Source organism: Lissotriton vulgaris, chromosome 3_1, assembly GCF_964263255.1.
Source record: "Lissotriton vulgaris chromosome 3_1, aLisVul1.2, whole genome shotgun sequence".
Classification (NCBI taxonomy): Eukaryota; Metazoa; Chordata; class Amphibia; order Caudata; family Salamandridae; genus Lissotriton; species Lissotriton vulgaris.
The window spans coordinates 879,298,295-879,326,169 of NC_141689.1; the positions used below are offsets into that span (position 1 = coordinate 879,298,295).

A 27,875-nucleotide genomic window follows, 5' to 3' on the forward strand; every position below is an offset into this window, starting at 1 on the left:
GCTGGGGGATCTATTCTACGGTAAGTAATCTATCCTTATGTGTTTCTTTCAGATGAACAAGTTACTTACCTTCGATAACGATATGTTCGAGGCATGTGGGCTGCTGAATTCACATCTGTGCATAGATCGCCGCCTAGTGTTGGGTCCGGATGATTGCACATTGTTGTCCTGGAAGAGTCTTCGAAGTATCACGAGATAGGTGGCTCCTCCCCCGGACTACAGTGCGCATGGGCATCCTCTCCATCCTCAGATTGTTTTTTTCCGCCATTGGGTTCGGATGTACTTAATTTACTCAAGTTCGGAAACTTTTCTAAAGGCCAAAAGGCCTTCGGGGTCGTCGGTATTGTTTTTTCGATCGGTGCCGAGTACTTTGTTCCAGTTCTTTTCGAGCAGGGCGTCGAAGAGAGCCTCGTGGCCTTTTCGACACCAGAGGCCCGCCCGATCGTCGATGGAACGGAGCCCGTTCAAACGATGCCCCATTTGTAACTCTAAGTACCCGCACATCGATGTACACCCAGTGTGCAACAAGTGCTTATCACCGGAGCACAATGAGGCCAACTGTCTAGCTTGTGCTCAATTCAGGTCGAGGAAGACGCTCAGGCTTCGACGCGCAGCGAGGCAGACGATGACGAAGCCAGCGCCCGACCCGGTGAATATCTTCGATGAAGAAGACGATGAGGTCGTCGAGACTGAGGATCCAGAACAGCAGTCGGATCCCGGTTCGGAGCATGACTCCACCTATTATGAAGACGACGAAGAGAACGTCGAGGATGAAAACGTCGTTGAGGTAAGAGACGACGCATCACCCATCGGAGCCGTCGATGACGACTCGAGCGATGAACCAGACCCCATAGTGAGTACGGGGCCCGTAACAGACACTGAAAGACTTCCAAGGGCTCAGGTCGAGGCATCGCCACAAGGCCTTAGCCAAGATAATGACGAACATTCTATAGCCCTGCGTCTCGGCCCGGCTAAGAATATATCACACGAGCCATCGGTCGAACTATTTAAATCAAAACCGAAAGCCATCGAGTCGAAAACGAAACCGAAACTGCTGAAGACAGTCTTCGGATCGAAGAGTTCGAACCCATCGGATTCGACAAAAAAGAAAAGTGTCGACAACCCTGCGGGGTCCCAAATAAAGGTTGTCGAGCCGAAGATCGGTGTGCTGAAGTCCATCACTAAAGTCAAGCACGTCGAACCGACTAGGTCGATGTCGACGGACAGCGATTCAAATAAGGGACTCGAGTCTCAGAAGGTTCTCGATCCGAAGCAACGAGTCGACAGGCCACAGCTCGTCAAAGGCCTTGAGCCAAAATCCAAAAGCGGCTCGAAGGAGCACGTCGAGTCAAGGCAGAAGAGCGTGCCTCCAACGCAACAAGCGCCTAAGTCGACGCAGGGTCAAAAACATATTGGCGAGAAGGCAAAGTCGGTCGGAACAATATCGACGCCGGACCCGAAGAAGGTCAGTCTGTCTACAAAAACTATGCCACCGATAAAATTTGGACTACCACCGACTGCACGCCCTAAGGCGCTCGATCCGAAAACAGGGATCGAAACACCCAAGAAGGTGTCGATGGGAAAGAGGAGTCATTCTCTAGAAGAGGACACTGTGTACCAAGAGCCCTCCTATGATGAGCAGTCGAAGCTACATATCGACTCCGACTCTGGCAGACTTACTATTTATCAAAGGAAGATCAGGTCAGAAAATCCTCTTGAATCATATAAAATTCCACTCAAAAAGAAAAGGGATTCTTCCACATCGCCTGTCCTTCTTGAGACTGTAAGGTACCATGGCCAGGACTCTTCTGCATACTCACCCACACACACACTAATGAGGATATGGGGTATGACTACGATGAACAATATAATTACCCTGCGGACACGGATCAGGGTGACCAGACTCAAGCCTGGACAGACCCTGTTGACCCGGGGGAGTCACAAACTATTCCTGACACTCCTTCCTATCCTGTCAAGACTTCCTCAACAGAGGATACTGCTGCGTTTAACGCATTTATAGAAAGGGCAGCACAGAATCATGATGTGGAAATGCATGCTGACCCAATTGAAGAGGACTTCCTATTTGACACTTTCTCCACTTCAAAGAAATCAGTCAAAACATTGCCAATGTTGAAAGGTGTCCTTAAACACGCAGGAGACATTTTCAAGGAAACCACAAGAGCAAGGGTTGTTAACCCCAGAATCGAAAGAAAATACAGACCGGCGCCTGTGGACCCTACATATATTAAGGGACAGCTGCCATTGGACTCTTTGGTGGTATCAAATGCTCGTAAGCGTGCCAACTCATAAACCACTGGTGATGCTCCTCCTCCATACAAGGAGTCTAAGATATTAGAAGCTTCTGGAAAAAGGGTAGCTGCTCAAGCAGCTAATATCTGGAGAATTTCTAATACACAAGCCCTATGAGCCAGGGCGCATTATGACACACTAGAGCAACTGCTACAACATTTGCCTGATGTCTACAAGGAGGGAGCAGAAACACTGATACAAGAGGGGAACTCATATCCAACGCATCCATTAAATGTGCGCTAGACGCAGCAGACACCGCAGCCAGGGCCATCAACACAAGTGTCATGCTCAGGAGACATGCTTGGTTACGCATCTCTGGGTTCAAACCTGAGATTCAAACCACATTATTAAATCAGCCTGTGAACCCTTATTTTTTATTTGGTCCTGATGTGGACACAATATTAGAGAAGATTAAAAAAGACACCGAGACAGCCAAGTCTATGGGTGCCTTGCAGTCACAACAATTCAGAGGAGGCTCCTTTTGTTGCTCCGGTAACAGAGGAGCTGCACGAGGCCAGGCATCCCAGCAGACTCCATACAATAAAGGGAGCACACAGACCACCTATAATAAAAACCAATAGAGGTGGATACCGTGGCAACAGCAACAAGGGCAGAGGACGAGGGAATAACAACACCAGATCCTCCGCCAATACTAAACAGTGACGCCTTGTCACTGCCCCCAGACCATGTAACACCGGTCGGGGGACGATTACAAAAGTTCCTGCCAGTCTGGGAAAGCATTACCACAGACAGGTGGGTGAGACAACTTATTCAGTACGGCTATTGTCTAGAGCTAACCTCCACTCCACCCAACATACCCCCAAGACACCGTCCTATGTCCGCAGAGCACATACACTTATTGCAGCAAGAAGTCATCAGCATGCTGCAAAAAGGGGCCATAGAACTCGTCCCTATACAGCAACAGGGTACAGGGGTATACTCGCTGTACTTCTTAATCCCCAAAAAGGACGGGTCTCTCAGGCCAATACTGGACCTCAGGCCCCTAAACCAATACATCTTGTCAAAACATTTTCACATGCTTACTTTACAGCAGGTTCTACCATTGCTCAGTCAGGGAGATTTCTAACACTAGACCTAAAAGATGCATATTTCCACATACCAATACATCCAGCACACAGGAAGTATCTCAGGTTTACCATACAGAATCAGCACTACCAGTTCAAGGTCCTGCCTTTCGGGGTGACAACAGCCCCCAGGGTGTTTACCAAGTGCCTAGCGACAGTAGCTGCGCACCTACGGAGAAACCATATTCACGTCTACCCCTATCTGGACGACTGGCTTATCCAAGCAAAGTCAGCCCAGCAATGTGCCAGCCACATGTCCCACACTATTCACCTCCTACACAGCCTCACAGGTGTTTATGCAGTTGATAGGCATGATGGCCTCCTGCATCTTCATAGTCCCTCACGCGAGACTACACATGCGTCCGCTTCAGGAGTGCTTAGCACGGCAGTGGAACCAGGCTCAAGGACAATTAAAAGACCTAGTGTTGGTGACCAGTCGCACATACAACTCTCTGCATTGGTGGAACCCACAAAACCTTTGCAGGGGACGATCGTTCCAAGAGCCTGTACCACAAATAGTGCTTACGACGGACGCACCTCTCCTGGGATGGGGAGCGCATGTCCTCCATTACACAGTGCAGGGACTATGGACGACACAGCAAAAGAAGATGCACATCAACCTGCTGGAACTGATGGCAATCTTCATGGCAATGAAGGCGTTCAAAGTACATTTGTGCAACAAAGTTGTGTTGATCCAGACGGACAACATGACTGCCATGTACTACATACAGAAGCAGGGAGGGACACACTCTCCACAGTTGTCACATCTAGCGCAAAGCATGTGGAAGTGGGCCATTCAGAGAAACATCTTCCTCATGACGGAACACCTCCCAGGCAGGGACAACCAGATGGCGGATCTGCTCAGCAGACACAGCCACCAGATGCACGAGTGGGAGATACATCCCTCAGTGCTACAACCGTACTTCCAGCAGTGGGGTCACCCAGAGATAGACCTGTTCTCCACAAGGGAAAATGCAAAATGCCAAAGCTTCGCCGCCAGGTTTCCACATCCGCAGTCTCAGGACAATGCGATATGGATGAACTGGTCAGGCAGGTTTGCGTACGCTTTTCCCCCAGCCCCGCTCATACCACTAGTGGCGCACAAACTGCGACAACACTCAATGACACTCATCCTAGTTGCTCCAACGTGGGCGAGGCAACCGTGGTACACCACGTTCCTAGAACTTTCCGTGGTGCCTCATCAAAGGCTGCGATTAACAGCCAGTCTTTTAACGCAGAGCCATGGAGACATTCAGCACCCAGATCCGCAACAGTTGAACCTTGTGATCTGGCTCCTGAAGTCATACAGTTTGGTTACCTGAACTTGCCTCCTGACTGTATGAATATTATCAAAGAGGCAAGAAGACCTACAACCAGAGCATGCTATGCGGCAAAGTGGAAACGATTTGTCATCTATTGTAACAATAATGACATAAATCCGCTAGATGCATCAACTCAAAACATCATATGTTATCTGTTACATTTACACAGATGCAATCTAGCCTACAGTTCCATACGTATACATTTAGCTGCGGTGGCAGCTTATCTTCAGAACAGGCCGCACCTTTCACTCTTCAGAGTACCTGCTATTAAAGCTTTCATGGAGGGACTCAAACGAGTGATTCCTCCAAGACACCCACCTTCACCTGTCTGGAACCTGAACGTGGTTCTAACCAGACTGATGGGACCCCCTTTTAAACCTCTACACTCGTGTGAAATTCAATTCCTAACGTGGAAAGTGGCTTTTTTAGTGGCGATTACATCACTTAGAAGAGTTAGTGAGCTGCAAGCCCTACCTATTCAGGAGCCATTCATCCAAATTCACGCAAATAGGGTAGTGCTATGTACAAACCCTAAATTTATGCCTAAGGTGGTATCCCAGTTTCACATCAATCAAACTATAGAACTGCCAGTGTTCTTCCCAAATCCAGATTCAGTGGCAGAAAGAGCTCTACATACCCTAGACGTTAAAAGAGCTCTCCTGTACTATATAGACAGGACAAAACATTTCAGGAAAACTAAGCAACTGTTTGTTGCCTTTTCACCACAGCACAAAGGCAACCCCATTTCCAAATCAGGTATAGCCAGATGGATTGTTCAGTGCATACAGATTTGTTATCAGAAAGCTAAACGCACATTAACAGTTCCCCCAAGAGCGCATTCAACACGCAAGTTAGCATCCATGGCTTTCCTAGGAAACATTCCTCTAGAAGACATATGTAGAGCAGCCACATGGACTACCATACACATTTTTATAGTTTTTTTGGGGGGTAAGCAAATTTTATTCAGGGTTTTATACTTGGTACAACAGCGGCCCGAGGGCCTACAGACTAATCTATACTACTATTATAAAGATAGACCTGGGAACCTTTGAGGCGGGTAAACTCCAGAAGTACACCACCAATCACGACACCCAATACACCGTTGTAAAGGGGAGTTCCAGGAGATGGACATAGGCTATGCAGACGGGCACCATATGCATTAAAAAGGAAAAAGATCCGTGCCAGCAAAGTAGTCCCTTGTGGGTGTCTGCGTTGTGCGCTGTGGGCATGACAAACACGGTGGGGGTGTGACAAACGCAGGGGGGGCGTGTGGCGGTCCAAGATCCCGTTTCCCAGAGCCCCGCCATGCTGCACTCATCCGCTCTCTGCCCACAGGGTCCCCGGCCTCGGAAGCCCAGAGCAGCACCAGCCCCAGCAACGTGAGAAAGAGCCCCGCCATGCTGCACTCACCCGCTCTCCGCAGTAGGGGCCCCGGCCTCGGAAGCCCAGAGCAGCACCAGCAACGTCAGTAAGTCAAACAAAAGCTGCGTCGTCTGCTGCCTGTCCTCGGCCCCGCATGCTCCCCCAGGCTCTCAGCCGCGCTCCCTCCTCCGCCCCTCACGGCTCTCAGGACGCTCCTTCCCCGGCTCAGCTGCTCCCGCTGCAAACGCTAGGGGGCGTGTGGCGGACCAAGATCCGGTTTCCCAGAGCCCCGCCATGCTGCACTCACCCGCTCTCCGCACGCAGGTGCCCCGGCCTCGGAAGCTCCTCTGCTGCTCCCGCTGCTGGCCGCTCTGCTGCTCGTCTCCTGCAGCGGTGCTGCCCCCAGCCCCCTTCGGCCCCAGACAACGTCGGTACGGGCTGCTAGTAAATTTAAATATAAAGGTCACCTTGTACCAAAAAAGAATAATACTGAAAGGAAATGAAAAACATTTAAATACACAGTTAACCATAGCTAAACTGAGCACAGATTCTGCACCCCTGCTTCCCCCACACCACTCAATCATTTACGCATCATATCTGACTGGATAATTATATCAAATTTACGAAGACTACATGATTAGATTGCTATCCTGTGTTATGAGGAATTCCGGGTATTCTACCACTGGTAGGTCTATACCTCTTTAGTCTGCCAATCGTTGCCATATTTTTCTGTGCTTCTGAGGGCAACCCCATGCCTGGAACACTACCAATTTCATTCTCATGCACCAGTTCAAGGCTTTTTTCCATTTCCCTAGGGGTGGCGGGCCGACACTCTTCCAATATTGGGATATATCCCGTTTAGCAAGTGTAATCCCTAGGAACAAGAGGTGTTGTTTGTAACTATTGCCGCCAATTTCGTCTGTGCTGTGGAGTAATACTAATTTGGGATCTAACGGGATATGCCATGATAGCACTCTACCAAGACAGGTCAATATCTTGTACCAGAAGGGTTGGAGAACACAACAGCTCCATACTGTATGAAGAAATGTGCCACTTTCTTGGTTGCACCTAAAACACACCAGCGACGATACTGCACCCATGCGCCAAAGGCAGTGTCTGGTGTAGTAGGCTTGGTGAAGGAATTTGAATTGAATCAGACTGTAGTGAGAGGCTATAGCGGCACCACGAGGACTCGCCAGTGCCTCTGTCCAATCATCGCCTGAAAGATCAGGTGTATCATTTTCTCAGTTCTGTCGAAGTGTGCCTAGGGTTGTATTTTTATGTGTTACCATGGTTTGATATATTTGTCTGATTTTATGTGGACCTATATCGCCCATTAATAATCGCCCTTCCAATGGATGGAATTCTGGGAGGTCTGTGAGTGTTATGTATGGGGTCAGAGCAGGTCTTAATTGCAGGTATTTGTAGAATTGATTGCGGTGGAGGTGAAATTCTTCCTGCAGTTGCTGGAAGGATTTAAGGACTGTTCCTTTCATTACATCTCCTATTGTGGATATACCAATAAGGTCCCAGGTGCGAAACCCTGACAATAACCCAAATTGTTGAACGTGAGATCCCTGCCATAGTAGGGTCGTCTATTTGTGTTAACCGTCCTTCCCACCCTGTCTGCCGACCACACGTTTCATAACTGAATCACTACCTTGGTAGCAGGAGGTAGCTTATTCAAGCAACTGCAACTATACAACAAGCTGAGCAACGGTTGGTCCTCCCATCATGATTCTTTCAACCGTGAATGTGAAGTCTGTTTGGGAATTGTATAACCATTTGTTAATGTTGAGGAGGCTGGAAGCTGAGTAATCAGAAAATATATTGGCAGCCACTATCCCGCCACAGTAGGTGGATTGTGTGCATGTTCGTAGTGCGACTCGTGTAGCCCCACAAAAAGTTGCTAAGGACTGCGTTGATTTGTGTTAACCACGATTGAGGGATACTATAGGGATAATTCTGAAGCAGATATAGAATCTGCAGTAGTGAGACCATCTTAAAGATGGTGGGCCTACCATATAGGGATAGGGGAGGAGGGGACCAAGCCTGCACTTCATCTCTGGTCTTAGGTATTAGGGGGTTTATGTTGTGTATCCATGATACTGTCTGGTCGGTTGATATAAAAACACCCAGGTATTTGAAACCTACCGGATGCGCGTGTCAACTGCGATGCCCATGTGCCTTGTCCCTGATTGCCACAGACTGGGAATAATATGGATTTGGTTGAATTTGTGCAAAGACCCGACGTTCCCCCAAACACTCTTAAGGATCTGCAGTATCCGTGGGCCAGTAAACCCCGGGTCCGTAAGGAGAAACAGGACGTCGTCCGCATATAATGCAATCTTGTCCGACACCTCCTGGGACCATTTGAAGCCACGGACTAGGAGCTAATGGTTCTATAGCAAGTGCAAGGAGGAGAGGTGATAGGGGGCACCTCTGTCATGTGCCTCTGCTAATGGGAAATGCAGCCGATATTGCTCCGGCCACACGCACAGAGGCAGAAAGATCGTTGTATAGGAGGCAATCGTAAGATAAGAGTCTCGGGCGAGGTTTAACGCTTGTAGATGCAGGAATAAATGCTCCCAGTCCAACAAGTCGAATGCTTTATCAATGTCTGCGAGTAGGACCGCCGCAGGACGCCCCAGCTTTGGTACCATGGCAAGGGCATTCTGTGCTCTCCTGATGTTGTGGCATAAAGCCAGACCGGTCTGGGTGAACGAGTTCCGAAATGTACGGTAGGAGGTGATTTGCAAGGATCTTGTCTAGAAGTTTGGCTTCTAAATTTAATAATGAAATGGGGCAATATGATGTCCGGTTGTCGGGATGCCCTGGTTTAAGAAATACTACTATTTTGGCATGACGCCAATTAGGCTGGAGAATCCCCTGTTTGAGGGTCTCCTGAAGTACCCCAAGCAGGTGAGAACCAGTCTGTGAAATGCATCCTCTAATGAATTCACTTGGGAACCCATTTGGACCCGGGGCCCGGCCAGGGCGCATGGCGTGGAGAGCGGTGGTGAGCTCTTCCAGCGTGATGGGGCATCCATTTCTGTCACATATATCCTTTGGAACCGGCTTCTATGGTATATCACTAGGAATTCTCTAATTAAATCTGGGGTTAGGAGTTCCCTTTTCCTGTATAAGTCTTTGTAGTACGCTGCAAATGCTTGGGGAACCGCCTGGGGATTTGTACATAGGGTACAATCTGCTTCCCGAAGTACCGATATTGGCATAAGCAGTGTTGTTTTTTGCTCGATTTGTCACCCCATTGGTGAATTCTGTGCTGGGTCGCCTGCCATGTCGGTTGGGCTTCATTTGCGAGTAATTGGTTAATCTGTTGTGGGGAGAAGAGGAGCCGGTGACGGGCCTGGTCTCCACCTCCTGCCCATGTCTCATCTTTGAGAGCTTGCTGATGGGACTCCAGATCTACAGTCTGCGTGAGGCAGCACCGTTTTGCCCCAGCACAATAGATATCAACTCCATGTATGGTGGGCATGAAGGACTCCCATGGAATTACACCCGAGGACATGGACTCTGTGTTGTGTGCAAAGTGATGGCCTGGTGTAGGGTTGCCACATACTTGGGGGTCCCTTAAATGCCAAGGTGACATTCTCCATTGGAACCGGGGTCGCTGAGGTCCCATGTGCAGTTTGAGTGTCATTGGGGAATGATCAGAGAGCCCACGTGGAAGGATAGAGGCAGATGCGACCCTGTGAACTTGTGAGAGTGGGAGGAACATGTAGTCTAGCCAGGATAGGGACCCGTGTGTTGGCGAAAAGGAGGTATATTCGGTGTCGGTTGGGTGGTTTGCTCTCCATACATCAGACCATCCCAATGAGGATGCTAGGAAATGTAACTTAGATTCAGTTGTGGTGCGGTAGTGTTCACCCATGCGCCATCTGTGTTGCATGGTATCACTTCAGTCTTCTCCCATCACGGATAAACTGTCTGGTAGGGCATCACATAAACATATGACTTTCTCTACAAAGGTGTGTCCTAATGAGGGGAGGGGGGGGCGTAAAACCTGCTCAGAACCAGGGACTCCCCATGTAGTGTACCTACTACTATGGTGTACCGCCCCCCTGAGTCTAACCAGGTTTAGGTGCATTTAAAGGGTATCCGACCATGAATAAAAAAATAACTGTGCCCCGTGACCCCCGGATGAATCCAGAGTGGTATATCTGATTAAATCCATATTGTGCCAGGCACCGGCCTCTATTCCTCATCACGTGGGTCTCTTGCCTCTGCAACACATCTACAGCTAGACTTTTGATTGTTTTAACACTGCTCCCTGCTTGATTTTATCTAACATCCCCCGCAAATTCCAGGTCATGATGTGGGTCTGCCTAGAGTGGGCAATCTGTGTGTCTACCATTGGTTATTACTCAGGGATGGTGGTGTGTAGGAGCAAGGTGTGTAGGATCAGGTGGGCGCTTATGTCTGTGCCTAACCAAGATTGAACAGGACCTAATTAAAATTAACATCTCCTCCCCCTTCCCCCACCCCAATATCTCGAAGAACTTGAAGTATCTGTTGCGGTGGGGGTACTCCCAAGGCCCCAAAGGGGGGGAGGGGGTCCGGGAGGCCGAACACCAATGGAGTCCTGAGATCCGTATCGCCTCAACCATTGTTCCTTAGAGCTTTTGGGTGAGATTCATGAGGGCCTACCATGATATTCAGTAACCCGCATGTTGATCTGGTCTTAGAACAATCAAGACTCGTTCTTTATATCAGTCTCTAAAATGAGAGAAGTAAATGATATAGAAAGGAATGAGAAAAGGAGGAGAAAAAAGAAACTCTAAGCAGATGAATTGTGAGTCAATCTTCTTGCGTCTGGGAGCGCCAGTTGGATCTCGATCGGTGCCTCTGCTTCGATGAATGCTTCTTCGGACTATTCAGCATAGTATTCTGGGAAGAGTCCGACTCCAGTGGCGGCGGAGTATTTGGCTTAAGCGGGTAATCTCATCAATCCATTTGACTATCTCTTCTATAGTATCGAAGAATAGAGTTTTGGAGCTGTATATTGATAGCATCCGTGCAGGGTACAAGAACATGTACAGGATTTTGAGATCTCTTACTTTGCTCTTGGCAGCCACAAAGGATTGACTTTGCTGCTGTGCAAGGTGTGTGTAGTCCAGGAAGATCATGATATTCTGCGAGTCGTGGATCAGTTTATCTTTGTGTCCCCGGGCGAACTAGAGGACCACATCCCTGTCCCTGTAGTTTAAGAGTTTGGCAATAACTGGACGAGGCTGCGCCCCTGGTAGAGGCCTCCCAGGCAGGACCAGGCGCTCGAATTCCTCAGCACCCCCTGTCCGTATACCAGGCAGCACGACTAGACAGTGGGTCCCACATCTTCCAGGTATCTGCGAGGTCCTTCACATTCGGCCTCTATGGGCGAGCCCCGACGAGGCTTCCTAATTTTGCTGGGAAGGTTCGATAGGGGGGATGCCAGGAACTAGGCCCGGGGCACCAATCCCACGCACTGCTTGCCCTCTCACAATGTCTACCAGGCAGCCTCCAGTTGTAGACCGCAACAGCGACGTCAAGTTCCCTCCGGCAACGCAGGGCCAGCCAGCTCATCCACCGGCTCCGGAGCGGCCTGCCCCTCCAGCGCCACCTGGTACGCTGATATGCCAGGGCCCCCACCGTTCATCCGACAATGGGTACTTAGTTGAGCACCAGATGCGGCTCCTCCCAGCCCAGGCCCTCTCGTCAAGGAGATGCCGGCGCCCCTCCAGGTAGGTCCATTAGAGATCGTCCTCGGCCATTGGGGTGCGTTTATCAATGGTCACAGCTCCGTCAATGACGCATATCCTCTTGTCGCATGTTGTCTAGCTGCATTCAAGAGCAACCTGATCTATAGATGCGGGAAATTAGGGAGGATATTTACGGATGTTTGGCATGGTGGGCCGGACCACTCTAGAAAGCGTCCGCCAAGTTGGCTCGTCCGGCCACCACATTTTTATTGTTTTATCTAAAATGATGCAGAGTAACTTACATTATACATTGACGATTTAGCCATTGCATAGATATTGTCAAACTGCATGAAGTGAGAATATTACATTTGTCAACAGGGTGTCCATTACATTTTTAACATGCAGATGGATATAATGGATACAAATTTGCTATTGCTGCGAAAGCTAAACAATTTCCAAATTCAATGCAATGATAACATAACCCTTAGCATGGAGAGACCGTTCACAAGTGAGTGCTTATTAATGTATCCTTATTTAGGCAGCTTTCTTTGTGCGTTTATCTTGTTACTGTGACCGGAGAGTGAGAGATTACATCAACGAATCATGAGAACATTTCAGTCATGGAGGCCACATAACTACATCAGAGCTCATCCATCTACTTCTTGTGTAATTGCCACCTTCCCAGTGTGATTGTGATACCGAGACAGGCAAGACCCTATTGCCTTTTTTAAAAAAAAGGTTTTTAATTAAATATCTTCCCTTCACATTTGGCCCATTTACTGATTTCATTCACCCATCTCTAGAAGTCTGCCCAGTTTTCCCAGCTCCTAGGTATCTGACATCTGCCAACATAAGCTCCAAGTCTAGAAATCTACTGCTCACATTGTTAGCCCTAGTCCTCGGGAAGAAACCCAATAAGCATTCCCACAGGGTGCAGGACACATCACGCTCGGTAGAACAAGAGACTTATTGTAAGACCTTGTGCCATTAATTTCTCAAAGAGGGGCAGCTCCAGACCATATGAAAAAAGTCAGATCCCTCGTCACTGCTACTGGAACATCCAGCATATGCAGCAGGAAACATGTGATTGATCCTTTTAGGGATGATATATACTTGGTGTAGATAATATTGAAATAATTTCTGGAAACTTTGGCAGAGCGTTTGAGTGTATTGTCATGGTCAGAAATCTATACTCCCAAATCCTTGGACCATTTCTCCCGTAGCTCAACCAGATCACCTTTTGATGATGAGTCATGTTCAGATGGATCCTGTCTGCCCATATTCTACCATCTGCCTATTGTCGCCAACAGAGTCCCATGTATCAGAAAATGCTTCCCCAGGGTGCCATGTTCTATATGTATTTCCTGAAAGTCTGTGTAATTACCTGTGCTGTACAAGTTGCCTATTATTGTAAGGCCCTTCTTGGCCCACCCTCGCAGTGCACTCCAGTTTTCCCCAAGCAAAAGTCACCTTTAAGGTAACTTAAGTTTTTCTCACCATGGATCTAGATAAATAAAATAGCTATGGACGTGGGTTGTCAGTAATATTTGGAGCTGTAGAAATGATCGCGAATAACACCTCTATGTTGTTAGAGATTTAAAGAGTGAGGTATCATGTACCCTTAATAATGCTCGATAATCTATTGATGCATAACAGTTTTTGCTTGCAGTGTGATGACAAGGTTTAGAACAATTTGCCTATTGAGAGGTAATGCTTTTAATCTGAAATGTTTTTGGGCATAGATGTGTGACATCGGTGATGCATCAAGAGGGAGCCTGTCTTCATATGCCTACACACTCATGGTGCTTTACTTTCTGCAACAGAGGAATCCACCAGTTATCCCTGTTCTTCAAGAGGTAAGTTTATTAACAAAGCCTTATGTGCCTTTTAAGATGACAAAAGATTGTATCTGCTCTATTAGCAAAGTAAGTACTTTTTAACGATCAAGCTTTCTTTTTTAGATTTACACTGGATCAAGAAAGCCAGAAATTATGGTGGAAGGATGGAATGTGTATTTTTTTGACAAATTGGATGAACTGGTAAGTGTCTGAGTTTTGTTGCTCTATGATAATAGTAAATGAGATTCAAGATGTTGTAGCTTATACCTTAAAGGGAAAGTATTGCTTGTACTCATAAACATGATAAAACCTCCCCTTGCATGAGACAAAACATTGTTTAAAATAATCTGAAAGAAACAGGTTAGTATTAGATTCCTTACCTTAGAATATCCCCAGGCATTAGACTGGATCCGCAAAATTTTTGCGTAGCAGTACCCATGCACGCCGGTAGGTGTCGTCTGCGGCTCCGCGTCCGTCGTCGGCATCGTGATGACGTCGTCGGAGTACTTAGACGCCGCCTCCGCGTGCTGACGTCAGTTCTTCTTTTTTCCGCGCCAGCAGCGCAGATCCGGAAAAAGTGGTACCTTAGTCATTTTTTGACTAAACTTTTTACGATCCCTTTTGATAATTTTTCTTGAGTCTTCGACTCCGGACGGTGCCGATAGGGATGCCAGGTTTCAAGCCTTGTGAGGATTGCGACCGACTGATGTCGGTCACCTACCCTCACCGTCTGTGTCTCCACTGTCTCGGCGTCGACCACGACGACAAGACCTGCTCCGACTGCCGGGCCCTGACTTCGAAAGCTAGGCGGGAGCGGTCCCGCAAGCGGCTCGAACTCCGGCAGTCTGCCCCGCGCCGCAAGAGGTCCCGGTCCGGACGGAGGTCGAGGGACCGGTCGCGGGGTCGGAGCCATCAGAGCTCCGGGAGTCGACATCACTCCTCCGGGTCCAAGTCGTCAGGTAAGCACAAGAAGTCGAAGAGACGTCATCGCTCTTCCGACTCCCCCCGACGATCGCGCGACGCGGCCGGGGGTTCACATGACAACGCCACATTCGGCTCCGTCGGAGTCGCGGGTGTCGCGGCCTGCCCCACATCCTCCGGTCCCTGGGCAGCACGCAACGCCGGAGGAGATCGAGCGCTTCCTCGTGGCCATGAGGTCCCTTGCTCCTCCAATGGGCTCCGCGGTGCCTTTGGGCCCAGCGGACCCGTCTGGGGGCCCTAGCGGGTCGGGTGCTTCGGCTCAGACGCCGCCGGTCCCTTCGGGCCCGGCGCCGCAGGGCCCCACTGGATCCGCTTCTGGATCCGGGTCGTGGCCGGTTGACCTCACGACCTCACCGGCGCCGGTCCCCCGGTGTCACCCCCGGCGCCGTCCTCGGGCGGCGCCGTCCCCGATACCTCGCTCGATCTGGCTCCGTCGTCGGAACAGCGCCGCTGGGTGCCGCTTTCGACGCCGCTTGGGGAGTTTTACTTCAACGAGCCGGGCCCATCTTTTGACAACCCTGATTATCAGGGGATGGGTGATGAGGAGTATTGGGAGGGGTGATGAGGAGTATTGGGAGGGGTCTGAAGACCCTCTGACACGTGAGTGTCAGTCCCAAGAGGACTGGACAGGTGGACTTGGGGATGCCAGTTGTCTGGACACCTCACCAGACACTGGTTTTGTCTCGCCTCCTACCGTGGCTTCGGAGGAGGGGGCAACCTACAGTGTGGTGTTGACGCGGGCGACCAAAGCTTTGGGCCTTGAGCTCCCCGTCACGGCCGTGAGGACTAACCTCCTCACTGAGGTCCTTAAACTGCAGTCAAGTTCGGCTGAGCCTCTTCTGCCGTTTAATGAGGCCTTGACTGACGTTATTTTGGGCACTTGATCCAGGCCCGCTACAGGTTCGCCTGTAGATAGGAACGTGGGTAGACGCCACCGCCCGGCCCCGGGCGACCCATGTTTCCTGTCCACCCACCCCACCCCCTAGAGCCTGGTCATACAGACCTCCAATTCCCAGACCGCATTCCCGTCGGCTCCGCCGGACAGGGAATCCAAGAGGTATGAGCAGTACGGCAAGAAGGTATTCTCCTCCCTGAGTCTGGGACTGCGGTCTTCCAACACCGCATGCCTCTTGGGCCGCTACACCCACTCTCAAGTGGGACACGGTCGCGGAACTGCTGCCAGAGTGCCCGTTGGAGGTACGGGCCAAACTCGGCCAAGCCCTTGTGGAAGGCCGAGATGCTGCACAGTATTCTATCCGGTGTGGGCTGGATACCACCGACTCACTGGGCAGAGCGATGGCAACGACGGTGGCGATTCGTCGACACGCTTGGTTGAGGTCCGCCAACTTTTCGGCCGATGTCCAGAATACACTCATGGACATGCCGTTTGATGGCCGTCGCCTTTTTGGCGATAAGGCAGACCATGCGCTTGAGCGCTTTAAGGACTCCAGGGCTACGGCCAGGTCCTTGGGCCTCTCTGCCCCATGCCAGCAAACGGGTGCCTTTCGCTCCTTTCGTGGCCAAGGAAGGGGCACCCCCACACGTGCTGCCAGCCACGCACTGCAGACTAACAACCAACGCTGTGGCGGCCGTGGTAACCGCTGTGGCGGCGGTCGGGGACAACGGCGAGGTCAGCCCACACCTTTCCCCGCAGCATCTGCCTCAAAACCTTCCTAGTCCGTGCTTTCAGGCCCATGTGATGCCAGTGGGGGGCAGGGTTGGCCATCACCTCCACCACTAGCGCACTGTCACATCGGACAGGTGGGTGCTGCAAATCGTCCAAAGGGGCTACTCCCTCCCCTTCGAGGCGACCCCTCAAGCCATGCCACCGCAATACCACCGCGTATCGGGGGATCATTTGCGACTACTGCAGGAGGAAGTTACGGCCCTCTTGGCCAAGGGGGCCATCGAGCGCGTTCCTGGGCCAGAAGTAGGGTGTGGTTGCTACTCCCACTACTTTCTGGTACCCAAGAAGGGCAAAGGGGGCCTACGGAACGTCAACGACTTCCTCCGGAAGGAGAAGTTAAAAATGCTGACACTGGCTCAGGTCCTAGCTGCCCTGGACCCAGGAGACTGGATGGTAGCGTTGGACTTGCAGGACGCTTATTTCCACATCCCCGTCCTGCCGGCCCTCCGGCGCTACCTGCGGTTCACGGTAGTCAACGAGCACTTTCAGTTTACCGTGCTCCCCTTCGGCCTTACCAGCGCCCCACGGGTGTTCACGAAGGTGATGGCGGTGGTCGCAGCTCATCTGCGCAGGTTAGGGGTTTCAGTCTTCCCCTACCTCGACGACTGGTTGTTGAAGGCGGGCCCGCCCCAGACAGTCGTCCGCCACCTCCAGACAACGGCAGACCTCCTGCACCAGCTGGAGTTTTCCATCAATGTGCCGAAGTCACACCTGTTCCCCTCTCAGAAGCTCCTCTTCATCGGAGCGGTTCTCGACTCGGTGCAGTTTCGGGTTTATCCACTCGAACAGCGGGTCTGGGATATTCAGGCTCTGATTCCACTCTTTCAGCCTTTATCCCAGGTCTCGGTCAGGTTGACACTGCGGCTTCTGGGGCTGATGGCCTCCTGCATCCTTCTGGTGCATCACGCCAGGTGGCGGATGCGGGCTCTGCAGTGGGACCTGAAGTTTCAGTGGGCCCATCATCAGGGCAACCTGTTCGACCACGTTCTGATCTCGGAGGGCACTACGAGACAGCTGCAATGGTGGCTCACGGACCGCGATTGGGTCAGCGGCAGATCCCTCTCCCTTCCCCAACCGGAGCACGTGGTTGTGACGGACGCGTCCCTCCAGGGCTGGGGAGGCCACATGGGAGAGGCGGAGATCAGAGGCCTCTGGTCTCCGGCGGAGTCCCGGCTCTATATCAATCTTTTGGAGCTGCGGGCGATTCGTCTAGCACTGAAGGCATTCCTCCCCTCTGTCAGGGGGAGTGTAGTGCAGGTGTTCACGGACAACACCACCGTCATGTGGTACTGCAACAAACAGGGCGGGGTGGGGTCGTGGACCCTATGCCAGGAGGCTCTGCGCCTCTGGCAGTGGCTGGAACATCAGGGCGTGACCCTGGTGGTTCAACACCTGGCAGGTTCTCTGAACGCCAGTGCGGACGAACTCAGCTGCCGGTGCATGATTGATCACGAATGGCGTATGAACTCGGACGTGGCGCAAGGTCTCTTTCTGCAGTGGGGACATCCTTGGTTAGATCTATTCGCCACAGAAGAGAACGCGCAATGTCATCAGTTCTGCGTGTTGGAATTTCTAAGGCGGCACTCGCTCTGAGACGCTTTTCGGCGCGAGTGGAGTTGCGGTCTGTTGTACGCCTTTCCGCCTATGATGGCCAACCCTGCCCCCCACTGGCACCACTTCTGCCCAGAGTGCTGAAGAAGATCAAACGTGACCGGGCCCAAGTCATCCTTGTGGCTCTGCACTGGGCCCAAAGGTACTGGTATCCCGAGCTACTAAGTATGTCAGTCGATCCCCCGTTTCGTCTGCCTCTTCAGGAGGACCTTCTGTTGCAGCAGCAGGGGAGGGTCCTCCACCCGAACCTGTCCAGTCTCCACCTCCATGCTTGGAGATTGAGCGGCGACAGTTGAGGCCATTTGACTTGCCTCCTGAAGTCTGTAATATCATTCTGGCAGCCAGGCGTCCCTCCACAAAGTCAGTATACGCCTGCAGCTGGAACAGAATTGTGACATGGTGCACAGCAAAGGCTGTGGACCCTCTTTCTGCCCCTCTTTCTGAGGTTCTTCTCTTCCTTCTTTCTCTTGCCCAGCAGGGCTCTGCTCTGGGCACTATCAAGGGCTACCTTTCTGCCCTTTCAGCCTTTTTAAGGCTGCCTGATCAACCTTCTTTGTTCAAGTCCCCTATTGTTACTCTTTTTCTGAAAGGCATCACACACACGTTTCCACCTGTTCCGTGTGTGATGCCTCAGTGGGACTTGAACCTGGTTCTTACATATCTGATGTGCTCTCCCTTTGAGCCACTTCACAACTGTCCTCTCCGCCTTCTTACTCTGAAGACTGCTTTCCTGGTTGCCATCACCTCTGCCAGGAGAGTGAGTGAGCTCCAGACTCTTTCTTCCAAGCCTCCTTTCCTTTCTGTCCATCCGGAGAAGGTTGTGTTGCGGACAAGACCCTCTTTCCTGCCCAAGGTTGTCACGGCCTTCCACATCGGGCAGTCTATCACCTTGCCCACCTTCTTTCCGCCTCCGCATCCCTCAAAGGAGGAAGAGCGGCTCCACCGTCTGGACCCAAAACGTGCGCTCTCATTCTATCTGGATCGCACACGCCAGTTCCGGGTGGATGACCAACTCTTTGTTGGTTACATGGGCGCTAAAAAGGGAAGGGCGGTACACAAGCGGACCATCACTCGGTGGGTCGTCTTGTGTATCAAGGCTTGTTACTCATTGGCGAAGAAGGAGCCTCCTGTTGGGCTGAGGGCCCATTCCACTCGGGCCACGGCAACTACCACTGCCCTGGGCCGAGGAGTGCCCTTGCAAGACATTTGTCAGGCAGCTACGTGGGCCTCGCTGCACACGTTCGCAAGACATTACTGCCTGGACAGCCAAGTCCGGAGGGATGGCTTTTTTGGCAGTTCCGTCCTCCAGGACTTTCTGGTGTGATTATTGGTTCTCAGACCCACCACCGGGGTTGGTGTTGCTGGGAGTATCTATTCTAAGGTAAGGAATCTAATACTAACCTGTTTCTTTCAGATGAACAAGTTATTTACCTTCGGTAACAATTTATCTGTGAGAAACAGTAGTTAGTATTAGATTCCTTACCGCCCCACCCATCCTCCCCGTTCTGCGAACCGATATCTAGGGTTAAGGTCATCCCCTTTCAGGGCCCTAGTTTCATTGGCACCAGTGTTGGTTTTTAACATGGCTCTGCGTTTCTGGCGAGGAAAATCTGTGTCTAAGAACTGGCGTCAGCACGCGGAGGCGGCGTCTAAGTACTCCGACGACGTCATCACGGCGCCGACGACAGACGCGGAGCCGCAGACGACGCCTACCGATGCGCAAGGGTACTGCTACGCAAAAATTTCCGAATCCAGTCTGACGCCTGGGGATATTCTAAGGTAAGGAATCTAATACTAACTACTGTTTCTTACAGATATATCGTTACCGAAGGTAAGCAACTTGTTCAACGTGTTTTTAAATCAAATATAGTTTTAGCAAGCAAGCAACATTCTGGGATCCCACATTTTGGCTTTGTTTTTTTAATCAAACTTCTGTTTATTCGCAGAATTTCTTAAATCATTTCCAAACTTTCACGACATTGCGAGAATGATAATCTTTTCAAAGCTCCGAACAAGTCGTTGTCTGATTGGCACATACAAATTTTCAACTAACAGAAAACAAAAAAATACCACCCTCTTCCCACTGTGGTTGAAAAGCACTACCCGCCTGTTCCCTGCCTGCTGCTTTGCTCCGGTTTGTGGAGGGGAATACTCTTGTGCACTTCCAGAGTTTTGCCGTTTCCTCTATTGCTGAGGATCATCTGTGCTTTCCCTGTTATGGGTCTTAAACCTGAAACAAGTGTACACCTCTTAATGCAGGTGGGCATACTGCCAGCGTAGCCCCTTTGTAAAATAAGACACCAGAGGGCCCCACTATTATTCAAAATTCTTATATTCATCTCTGAAAATGTCAGATATACGCTCCATTGTGAGTATTTTCCATAAGCGTGAGTACCATTGCACCAGCATTGGAGCTTTCTTCTTCCAATTAGCTGCTAGAGCCTTCTTGGCTGCCCCTGGACATGCTCACATAATTTCCTTGTCTGCCTTAGTTTGGTGCTCTAGTGATGTATCCCTCAGACCTAGGAGGATTGCGTCTATATAACTCAGCACGGGGTATCCCCGCATGTCTTTCATTTGGGCCAGAATTTTATCCCAGAATGGCTTAATAGAAGGGCAGTCCCACCAAATATGGAGAAAATCCCCCAATAGGCCACATCCTCTCCAGCAGAGATTGGTGGTCAGGGGATAGATCTTTTTGAGTTTGGAGGGAAATCGGTTATAATATTTTGTAGTGCTCCTCCCTCAGATCAATTGAGTGGTTATGTTTGGTGATGTCGGACCACAGGTGTTTCCATTTCCCCTCTGCCACCTCCCTTCCCAGTGTCTGTTCCCATGTACATCTGTATTGGGGCTGCACTGTAGTCGTAGTGGAGACCAACAGCTTATACATTTTGTCTTTTTTAAACATAATCCAGTTGCCCAAAGCAAACATAATTACTTACATTTGACAAAATTTTGGCCAAAACAATTATTTGTCAAACACAGGTTTTATCTGTGCCGTGTATATATTTTTGTTTGATTTTATATAATTTTTTTCTGAACATAAATCAGTTTAATACTGACTGATAACACAAAGTTAGCAATGTGGTTTTAAAAAAAAACATTAAATGGTTTGCCTATATTTAGAGTGCACAGCAGTGAAAAATGACCCTGAAGCTACCTAGCCCATCATGCACAGCCTACTGTTAATTCTTTCTGCTTACTGAGTCATAATCGAAGCACTGCTTTCTTTTCAGATCTAATGGTGTCATTCTTTTGAGCCTGTACATAATGCACAAGAGTGAGCTTTTTGTACCAGGAAACTTTACACAGTCTTTCATTGTAATATGACCTCTCTAAGAACCTGTTGTTTCCTCTTTCCAAAAGCAATGTCTTATTTTCACATCAATCAGACAAATTCCTTTACACCTTCTTTCTCCGTAGAAGAAAGTGCATTACATCCAGTTGACATGAAGAGGGGCCTGTGCTATTGCTAAGAACCAAAGACCGTCATACATGAAGTGAAATAGCTTTTCAAAACTGTGAAACTTGTTCAAAACCAGTCCATAGCCTGGTGGATAGTTTCTTATATTATAACTTGCGATCAAAAAGCCAAAAGGCTCTTACCAGGGAGACACAGGGCTCACTACCCAAATGGAAAATCAGCCACCGTTCTTATGATAACGAATGACCCTGTACCAAACATTTGCAGAGCTGTCACTTGGAGATCATTCCATATATATATATATATATATATATATATATATATATATATATATATATATATATATATATATATCCAACTTGTCGCCAGCAGCCGTCGGCAAGCAAACAGGTACACGGACTTCAGTTAATCACCCAAGCCAGACTTCTCTTTTCAAAAGTTTTATTTCATTTCGTGATGGTGGTGGTGCTAGTCATCAGACGCGTTTCGGACTGGCATCCTTGCTCACTGATGAGGGAATTGGAGAAGCCATGTTTTTAAGGGGGACGAGTACTTTACAAATTTGCGCCTTTCCAACAGGTAGTTAACATAAACAAAGGACTTCAAAACTCGAGTCTCTTGCATTTCGTATTTTTACGGTCACCATGTTGGTCTAGTATGAGGCGTCATAATGTAAACATCTATGCATATCAATTCCTATTAAATATAACTTTGTATGTCACATCGTATATCGCATGTCCATTTCATTATATAATGATACAGTTATTATAAAGGCAAATATACATGATCAAACGTGCAATGTTACGATCTTATAGAACTCAATTCTGATATCGCAAATGGTGCACTAGTCTATCTGTTTAAATACAGAATTATTCATAAGTGCTTTCTAATGTACTAAATTACTTGCATAGAGTTAAATAACGTACATTAATCACGTTGTTTCCTTTGATTTTTTACATATACATTGTGACATATGCAAAACATTATCATGCGAGGGATGGGTCGTGTTTGTGATTGTCTGTACAAATACAAGATGTATCAATAATTCATATGGACATCCTACGATATGTATCCCCTGGATTCCTACTAAACTACCTATCTACTGTACCTGCGGGTACTGATTAGTAGGAATTCATAATGATTTGTATGTGCGGCATAGATATATATATGACCCTTCAATAACTTGATATAGGGCTACTGTATATACATGGCGCAAACTCTTTATCTGGGGAAGTGTCTCAATAAAGACCCAATCTTATATAGCTCCCATGAATGGAATTGACTTTGACCCCTGTATAAATAATGGTCTCCATAAGTATGTGAGGGCTAAAAAAGTACTACTCACCTGAATATCGTGAGAGCCTTAAAGAATAGTGCTGTTAAGTGATTAAATGTGATTAAATGTAAACAAAATGTCATACAACAAACAAAAAAATATATAAATAAATTTGTTTTCAATTGGTTGTTCAAGATTGAACTGCCCCTATTATATACGTTTTCAGGTTGGATTTTCATATATGAAAACATGATCACAGAATCAACAAATGTCAAGGACTGATGGAAACTGCTTCATAACTGATTAACTGACATATAGGCCCATTGCGCTGTATTTCTACTCCCCTATGTTTCTATACAGACCATATTGATGTTCTTATTACAGGGGGAAATTTTTATAAGAAATTGTGCAAGTCCTCCCCAGTATTCAATCCCCCAGGATGTTTACTATTAAGAAGCACTATGTATTTAGACTCGAGCTGTCGGAGACGCTTTTCATTGTCTCCTCCCTTCTATAACAAAGTACTTAAGATGGTTGAGATTCTGATTATGTACTTGTTGGAAATGTCGAGCAACCGGGTATGAAGGGTCAGCATTGACTATGGCCCTGAGATGTTGGAGTATACGGAGATATACTGCCGATTTTGTACTTCCAACATAGACTAATTCGCAGCTGCATTTTAAAACATATACTGCCAGCTCAGTACGGCATGTATTGTGGGCTTTAAGCATTATAGGTTTAGTGTCAAATGGCGTGGGATAAGATCTAGTGTTAATTCCGAACTTGCACGCTCGACAACTAATGCAACGGAAGAACCCCATACGGGGGGAAAGCCAATTGTCTGCCGGTGTCTCAGGGCTACTGCTGACTAACTCATTGCGCATCGCATACGCTCTTCTAAATGTAATAGTGGGGGTTCGTGGCATGATGTTTTTGAGGACATTGTCAGTGAGAATAATGGGCCATTCACGTTTAATCAGTTGGGATATTTGTTGTGCTTGACGACTATACCCTGTTATCAGGCGTATGGTGTTTGGTTCTTCAGCCTCTACTGGGGTAGTTGTGATCCTGGGTCTTTGAGGGTTAAGGAGTTCTTGGCGATCTAAGCGATTAGCTTTCGCAATGCTGGTTTCCAATTTCTTAATTTCGTAACCCCTTGCTACTAATCTGTTTTTACATTCGTCTTGATGTTTGTCCCTCACTGCTATTGTACTACAAGACCTGTGGATTCTTAAAAATTCCCCATATGGAATAGCAGTTATAGTATGTTTAGGGTGGAAGCTGCGGGCATGCAGGATGGTGTTGCCAGAGGTTGTTTTTCTAAATAGTATAGTTTTAATTACATTTTGTTCTATTCTGACTTTAACATCTCTCTCTCTATATATATATATATGTATATATGTATATATATATATATATATATATATATATATATATAATATACTCGAAATCAAAATCTTTATTCGGTTTCCATAATTTGTTGAAAAACCATAAAAGTTCATATAAAAATACAGTCATTATTTACAATTCAATTCGATATTGGATTGAATATATGCAATGTAGTTACAAATTCATCAGATATTCATACATTAATAAAGATAAAAAAATAAATACGGTCTAATTAAAAAGCCTCTATGACATTAGTTAATCCAAATTAGGACGGTGATTAACACAGAATTTCAGAAAGCAAACTATAGCTTTAGCATATATTTCATTTTCCAAAAACTGCAACACTAAAAAAGCTGGGCGACAACCACGAATGCCCATCAATCTCAATAAAGGTACAATCCACCGTTTACGTGGTGCAATATAAAATTTACAAAAAAACAATATGTGGATTGAGGATTGTAAGGAGATATCATCACACGGACAAAGAGGTAAGTGTATGGACCAATCGTTTTGCTGAGGGAAAGAAATTAACCTATGGAAAATATTAAATCTAAAACGGGTCAAAAGAAATTTTTCGTACGAGTTCATACTGTATGTTAAATACGGTTGCAGTGCGAAGTCAGTCTGGATAGACAATAAATGCTGGACTGAGCTTTTTCCTATTTCATTTAAAAGGCGCAGCTCTCCTGGATGCGCTAATGAAATCTTTTTTAATTCTTTTCTAGGCAGCTCAGATATAAGTGGCGGATTGATAAAATATCTTTCAAGGAAGAGATCTTCCCAAAAATTTTTCACATAAGCTAGCCATTTAATTTTGCCCATCTTATCAAGTAACAGACAGTCGCGAACTAGGAAACGTGTTGGCTCGCACTGATCTGTAGAGCAGATCCTATACCATAAAATGATTGGTTGGATTCGCATGATGTCTGTTATGTAGTCCAACCCTAGCTCTAAGTGACATCCATAGGTCGAAGTGCTCTTGGGGACTGCAAGTAGGTATGTCAGAAAGGTCTTCTCAATCTTCAGTAAATCATCCACTTTGGCATGCCCCCACACCCCTGAGCCATAAATTGCAACACTCGTACTTTTGGCCCGGTAGATCTTCAACATTTCTAACGGAGCTCTCTTCCCTATTTTCTGTGCGAATGCCACTAGAGCAGTGGTGGCTCTCACATATAACAGCTTCCTGGAATTAATGGCCTGTGTCCATTTGGATTTATTATCTATTAAAATTCCTAAATAAGGATAAGATGTAGTACATTCTAATACGGTGTTATTAACATATATATCCTTAATTTTCTTTGGTCGAGGCCCTGCGTGCATAGCATAAGTTTTCTTTATCTTTACTTTTAGATTTAAACTATTCATGAAAGTACAATATTTATTTAGGCTCCGCTGTAACTGAATGGGGGTTCTAGCAAGGAATTGGCCAACGACGAATTGTTGGGAGATCTTTACACCCTTCCAACAGGGCTACTTCTAGCCCATTTGTATACAGTGTGAATAGGAAGGGGGCCAGAACACATCCTTGTCTGACCCCCTTCTCTATCCGGAAGGATTCGGTAAGTTCTCCCGCTGTACCGTGTCTTACTTTAGCTGTTGCTCCCGAATACAGCTCGCGCAATAAATTCACCAATATAGGGTCCACTCCCATTTCTAGGATGATTGACCACAGCTTTGTGTGACTAACACAGTCAAAAGCTGCGGTCAAATCAACATCTACCATGTGGAGGTACCCCCGTTTAGATTGTACGTATTTTCCAATAAGGAGTGTTAATTTCAACACCTGGTCCACTGTGCCTAATCCTTCACAGAACCCATATTGTAGGTCTGAGATTATTTTATGATCGGCAGACCAGTCGTGAAGTCGCTCTAATAATATGCGACTTACGACCTTACCGATAGAGTCTAAAAGTGAAATTGGTCGGTAACATGTTGGACTTTGCCGGTCACCTTTTTTAAAAATTGGCACTAAAATTGAAGTGGACCAGGAATCGATTAGTCCCAAATTTTTTGCTGCTTCAAGCACTATTGTAAGAATAGGGGACCAAAGATCGAGATTCTATTTAAAAAGATCCACAGGGACCCCATCGGGTCCTGGTGCTTTTCCTGATTTCGAAGCTTTTAAACCATTTAATACCTCTGAGTGAGTGAAGGTTAGCTGGAATGGGTAAACCGCTTCTAGAGGGGATAATTCGCTCCTAACATATTCGGAATGCTCTATGTTCGCATCTGGGTCCTGACTAAATATTTTTGAGAAGTGGTTGACCCATGTTTGGGCATCTATGGCAACATCTAACTTTGGGATGTCATTTCGTTGGAGTAGGAAAGGAGATTTAACTACTTTCCAAAAAGTAGAACTATCTTTCATTGAACAGCTATTATGTAGCTGGATCCATAAATCATTTTTTAAAGCCGCAGCATAAGCTTTTCTAAGGTTGGTAATCTCTTTTCTGTCCCGATTACGTTTGCTTAATGCAACTTTTAGTGCTGAATAGGTTTTGGTGCACTCATGATTAAACCATCCCTTTTTGAAATTTTTTATTTGAATGTTTACGGTGTAGTTCTTCTATGATTTTAGTAATATCTTTATAACTAGACAGGATTTGTTCAGGAGTGGATTTGGGGTCAAGGCAAATTTCAATTGAAGACCGAGCGCGTTTGACTATTTTGGCCATTATCAACTCCTGATCTATTTTAACCCACTTTAATGCAAAGCCATTAAGTCTATCTAGTTTCAGGGTCTCTTGATCCAAAACACTCAGGTAGACAGGCTCCTCCGTTTTAGTGGGTATACTTATAGTTAAACTAATGGGGAAATGGTCACTTACTACATTATTGACAGTGTCAAACCTCTGAATTGTTGGTGCTAAACTGTACGAAGCAAGTATAAAATCAATTGTACTTTTTAATCCCCTCCCATGAAAAGTAGAAGAAAAAATAACAGAAGGGGTTACCAATTCATTTGCAAACCCCAACTCCATACCGAATATAATCTCATTCACCCGATTACCGGGTTTAGTGTGACAAAAATGCATTCGATTGTTTCCATCCTCGTCCTGAATACCACAGCTTTTAGTACAATTCTTTTTACACAGAAATAGGTTAAAATCACTGCCCCAAATCAATTCAAACAAATTATTTATATACTTTGTGCCTAATTCCTGTAATAAAAAGGAAACCTTATTTAAAACAACAATTAGGTCACTTGAATTCATATTATTATAGAAATTTACTAAAAAATAAGAAATTGATTTGTTTATTTTTAACATTAAAATCTGATAGTTACTTTCCAGGCTCAGCGGGACTAGTTCTTTTAGTGCCAGAGTATTTGACACATATATCGTTAAACCCCCCTTCCTTCTCCCCGAAAATGATGGAATAGCCTGAGAGAAGTAGGTATTATAGCCCTTTAAATGAATTGGGGTACTAAGCCAGGTCTCTTGCAGGCAAACCATATTGTGTTCCCTCACCACTTACACCCACTTTTCATTTGTACACTTTGAAAGTTGACCCGCTATGTTCCAGTAAACAATGTTAAGTTTCAGGGCTTTTAATTCAGGCTTAGTTATAATGGGCCGAAGAGATGACTCTGAATTTAGTGGATGTATTAGACGGTCACTCCCTAACAGCCCTTCATTTAAAGGGAGGACCTCAGAGTCTATTATTAGTAAAGGATCTAAACCATTTGAACTGTAATCGGCTAGATTAGGTAACTCATAAAGATTCCCGGAGAGCTGTACTTGGCGCTGGCTAAGAACCACTCTGTTAGTCTTTCCTAATAAATCTCCTTTTATACTATGTCCTAATTCCTGTTCCAGTCATTCATTATCGTCTAGTCCTGAAAGAGCATTGAATCTGTTATAAATGGGCGTGGGCTGGGGT

At 47.2% G+C, this 27,875-nt stretch overlaps 1 protein-coding gene across 1 annotated transcript in view; it reads left to right on the plus strand.

Annotated features, from left to right (window-relative positions):
- The window catches only part of TUT7 (terminal uridylyl transferase 7), a 1,558,036-nt gene that overhangs the window by 1,113,079 nt on the left and 417,082 nt on the right, over nt 1-27,875 (plus strand). The window contains exons 19-20 of the mRNA XM_086961199.1: nt 13,524-13,637; nt 13,743-13,820. Of these exons, the coding sequence (XP_086817325.1) occupies nt 13,524-13,637; nt 13,743-13,820 (192 nt within the window). The remainder of the gene's footprint in view (nt 1-13,523; nt 13,638-13,742; nt 13,821-27,875) is intronic.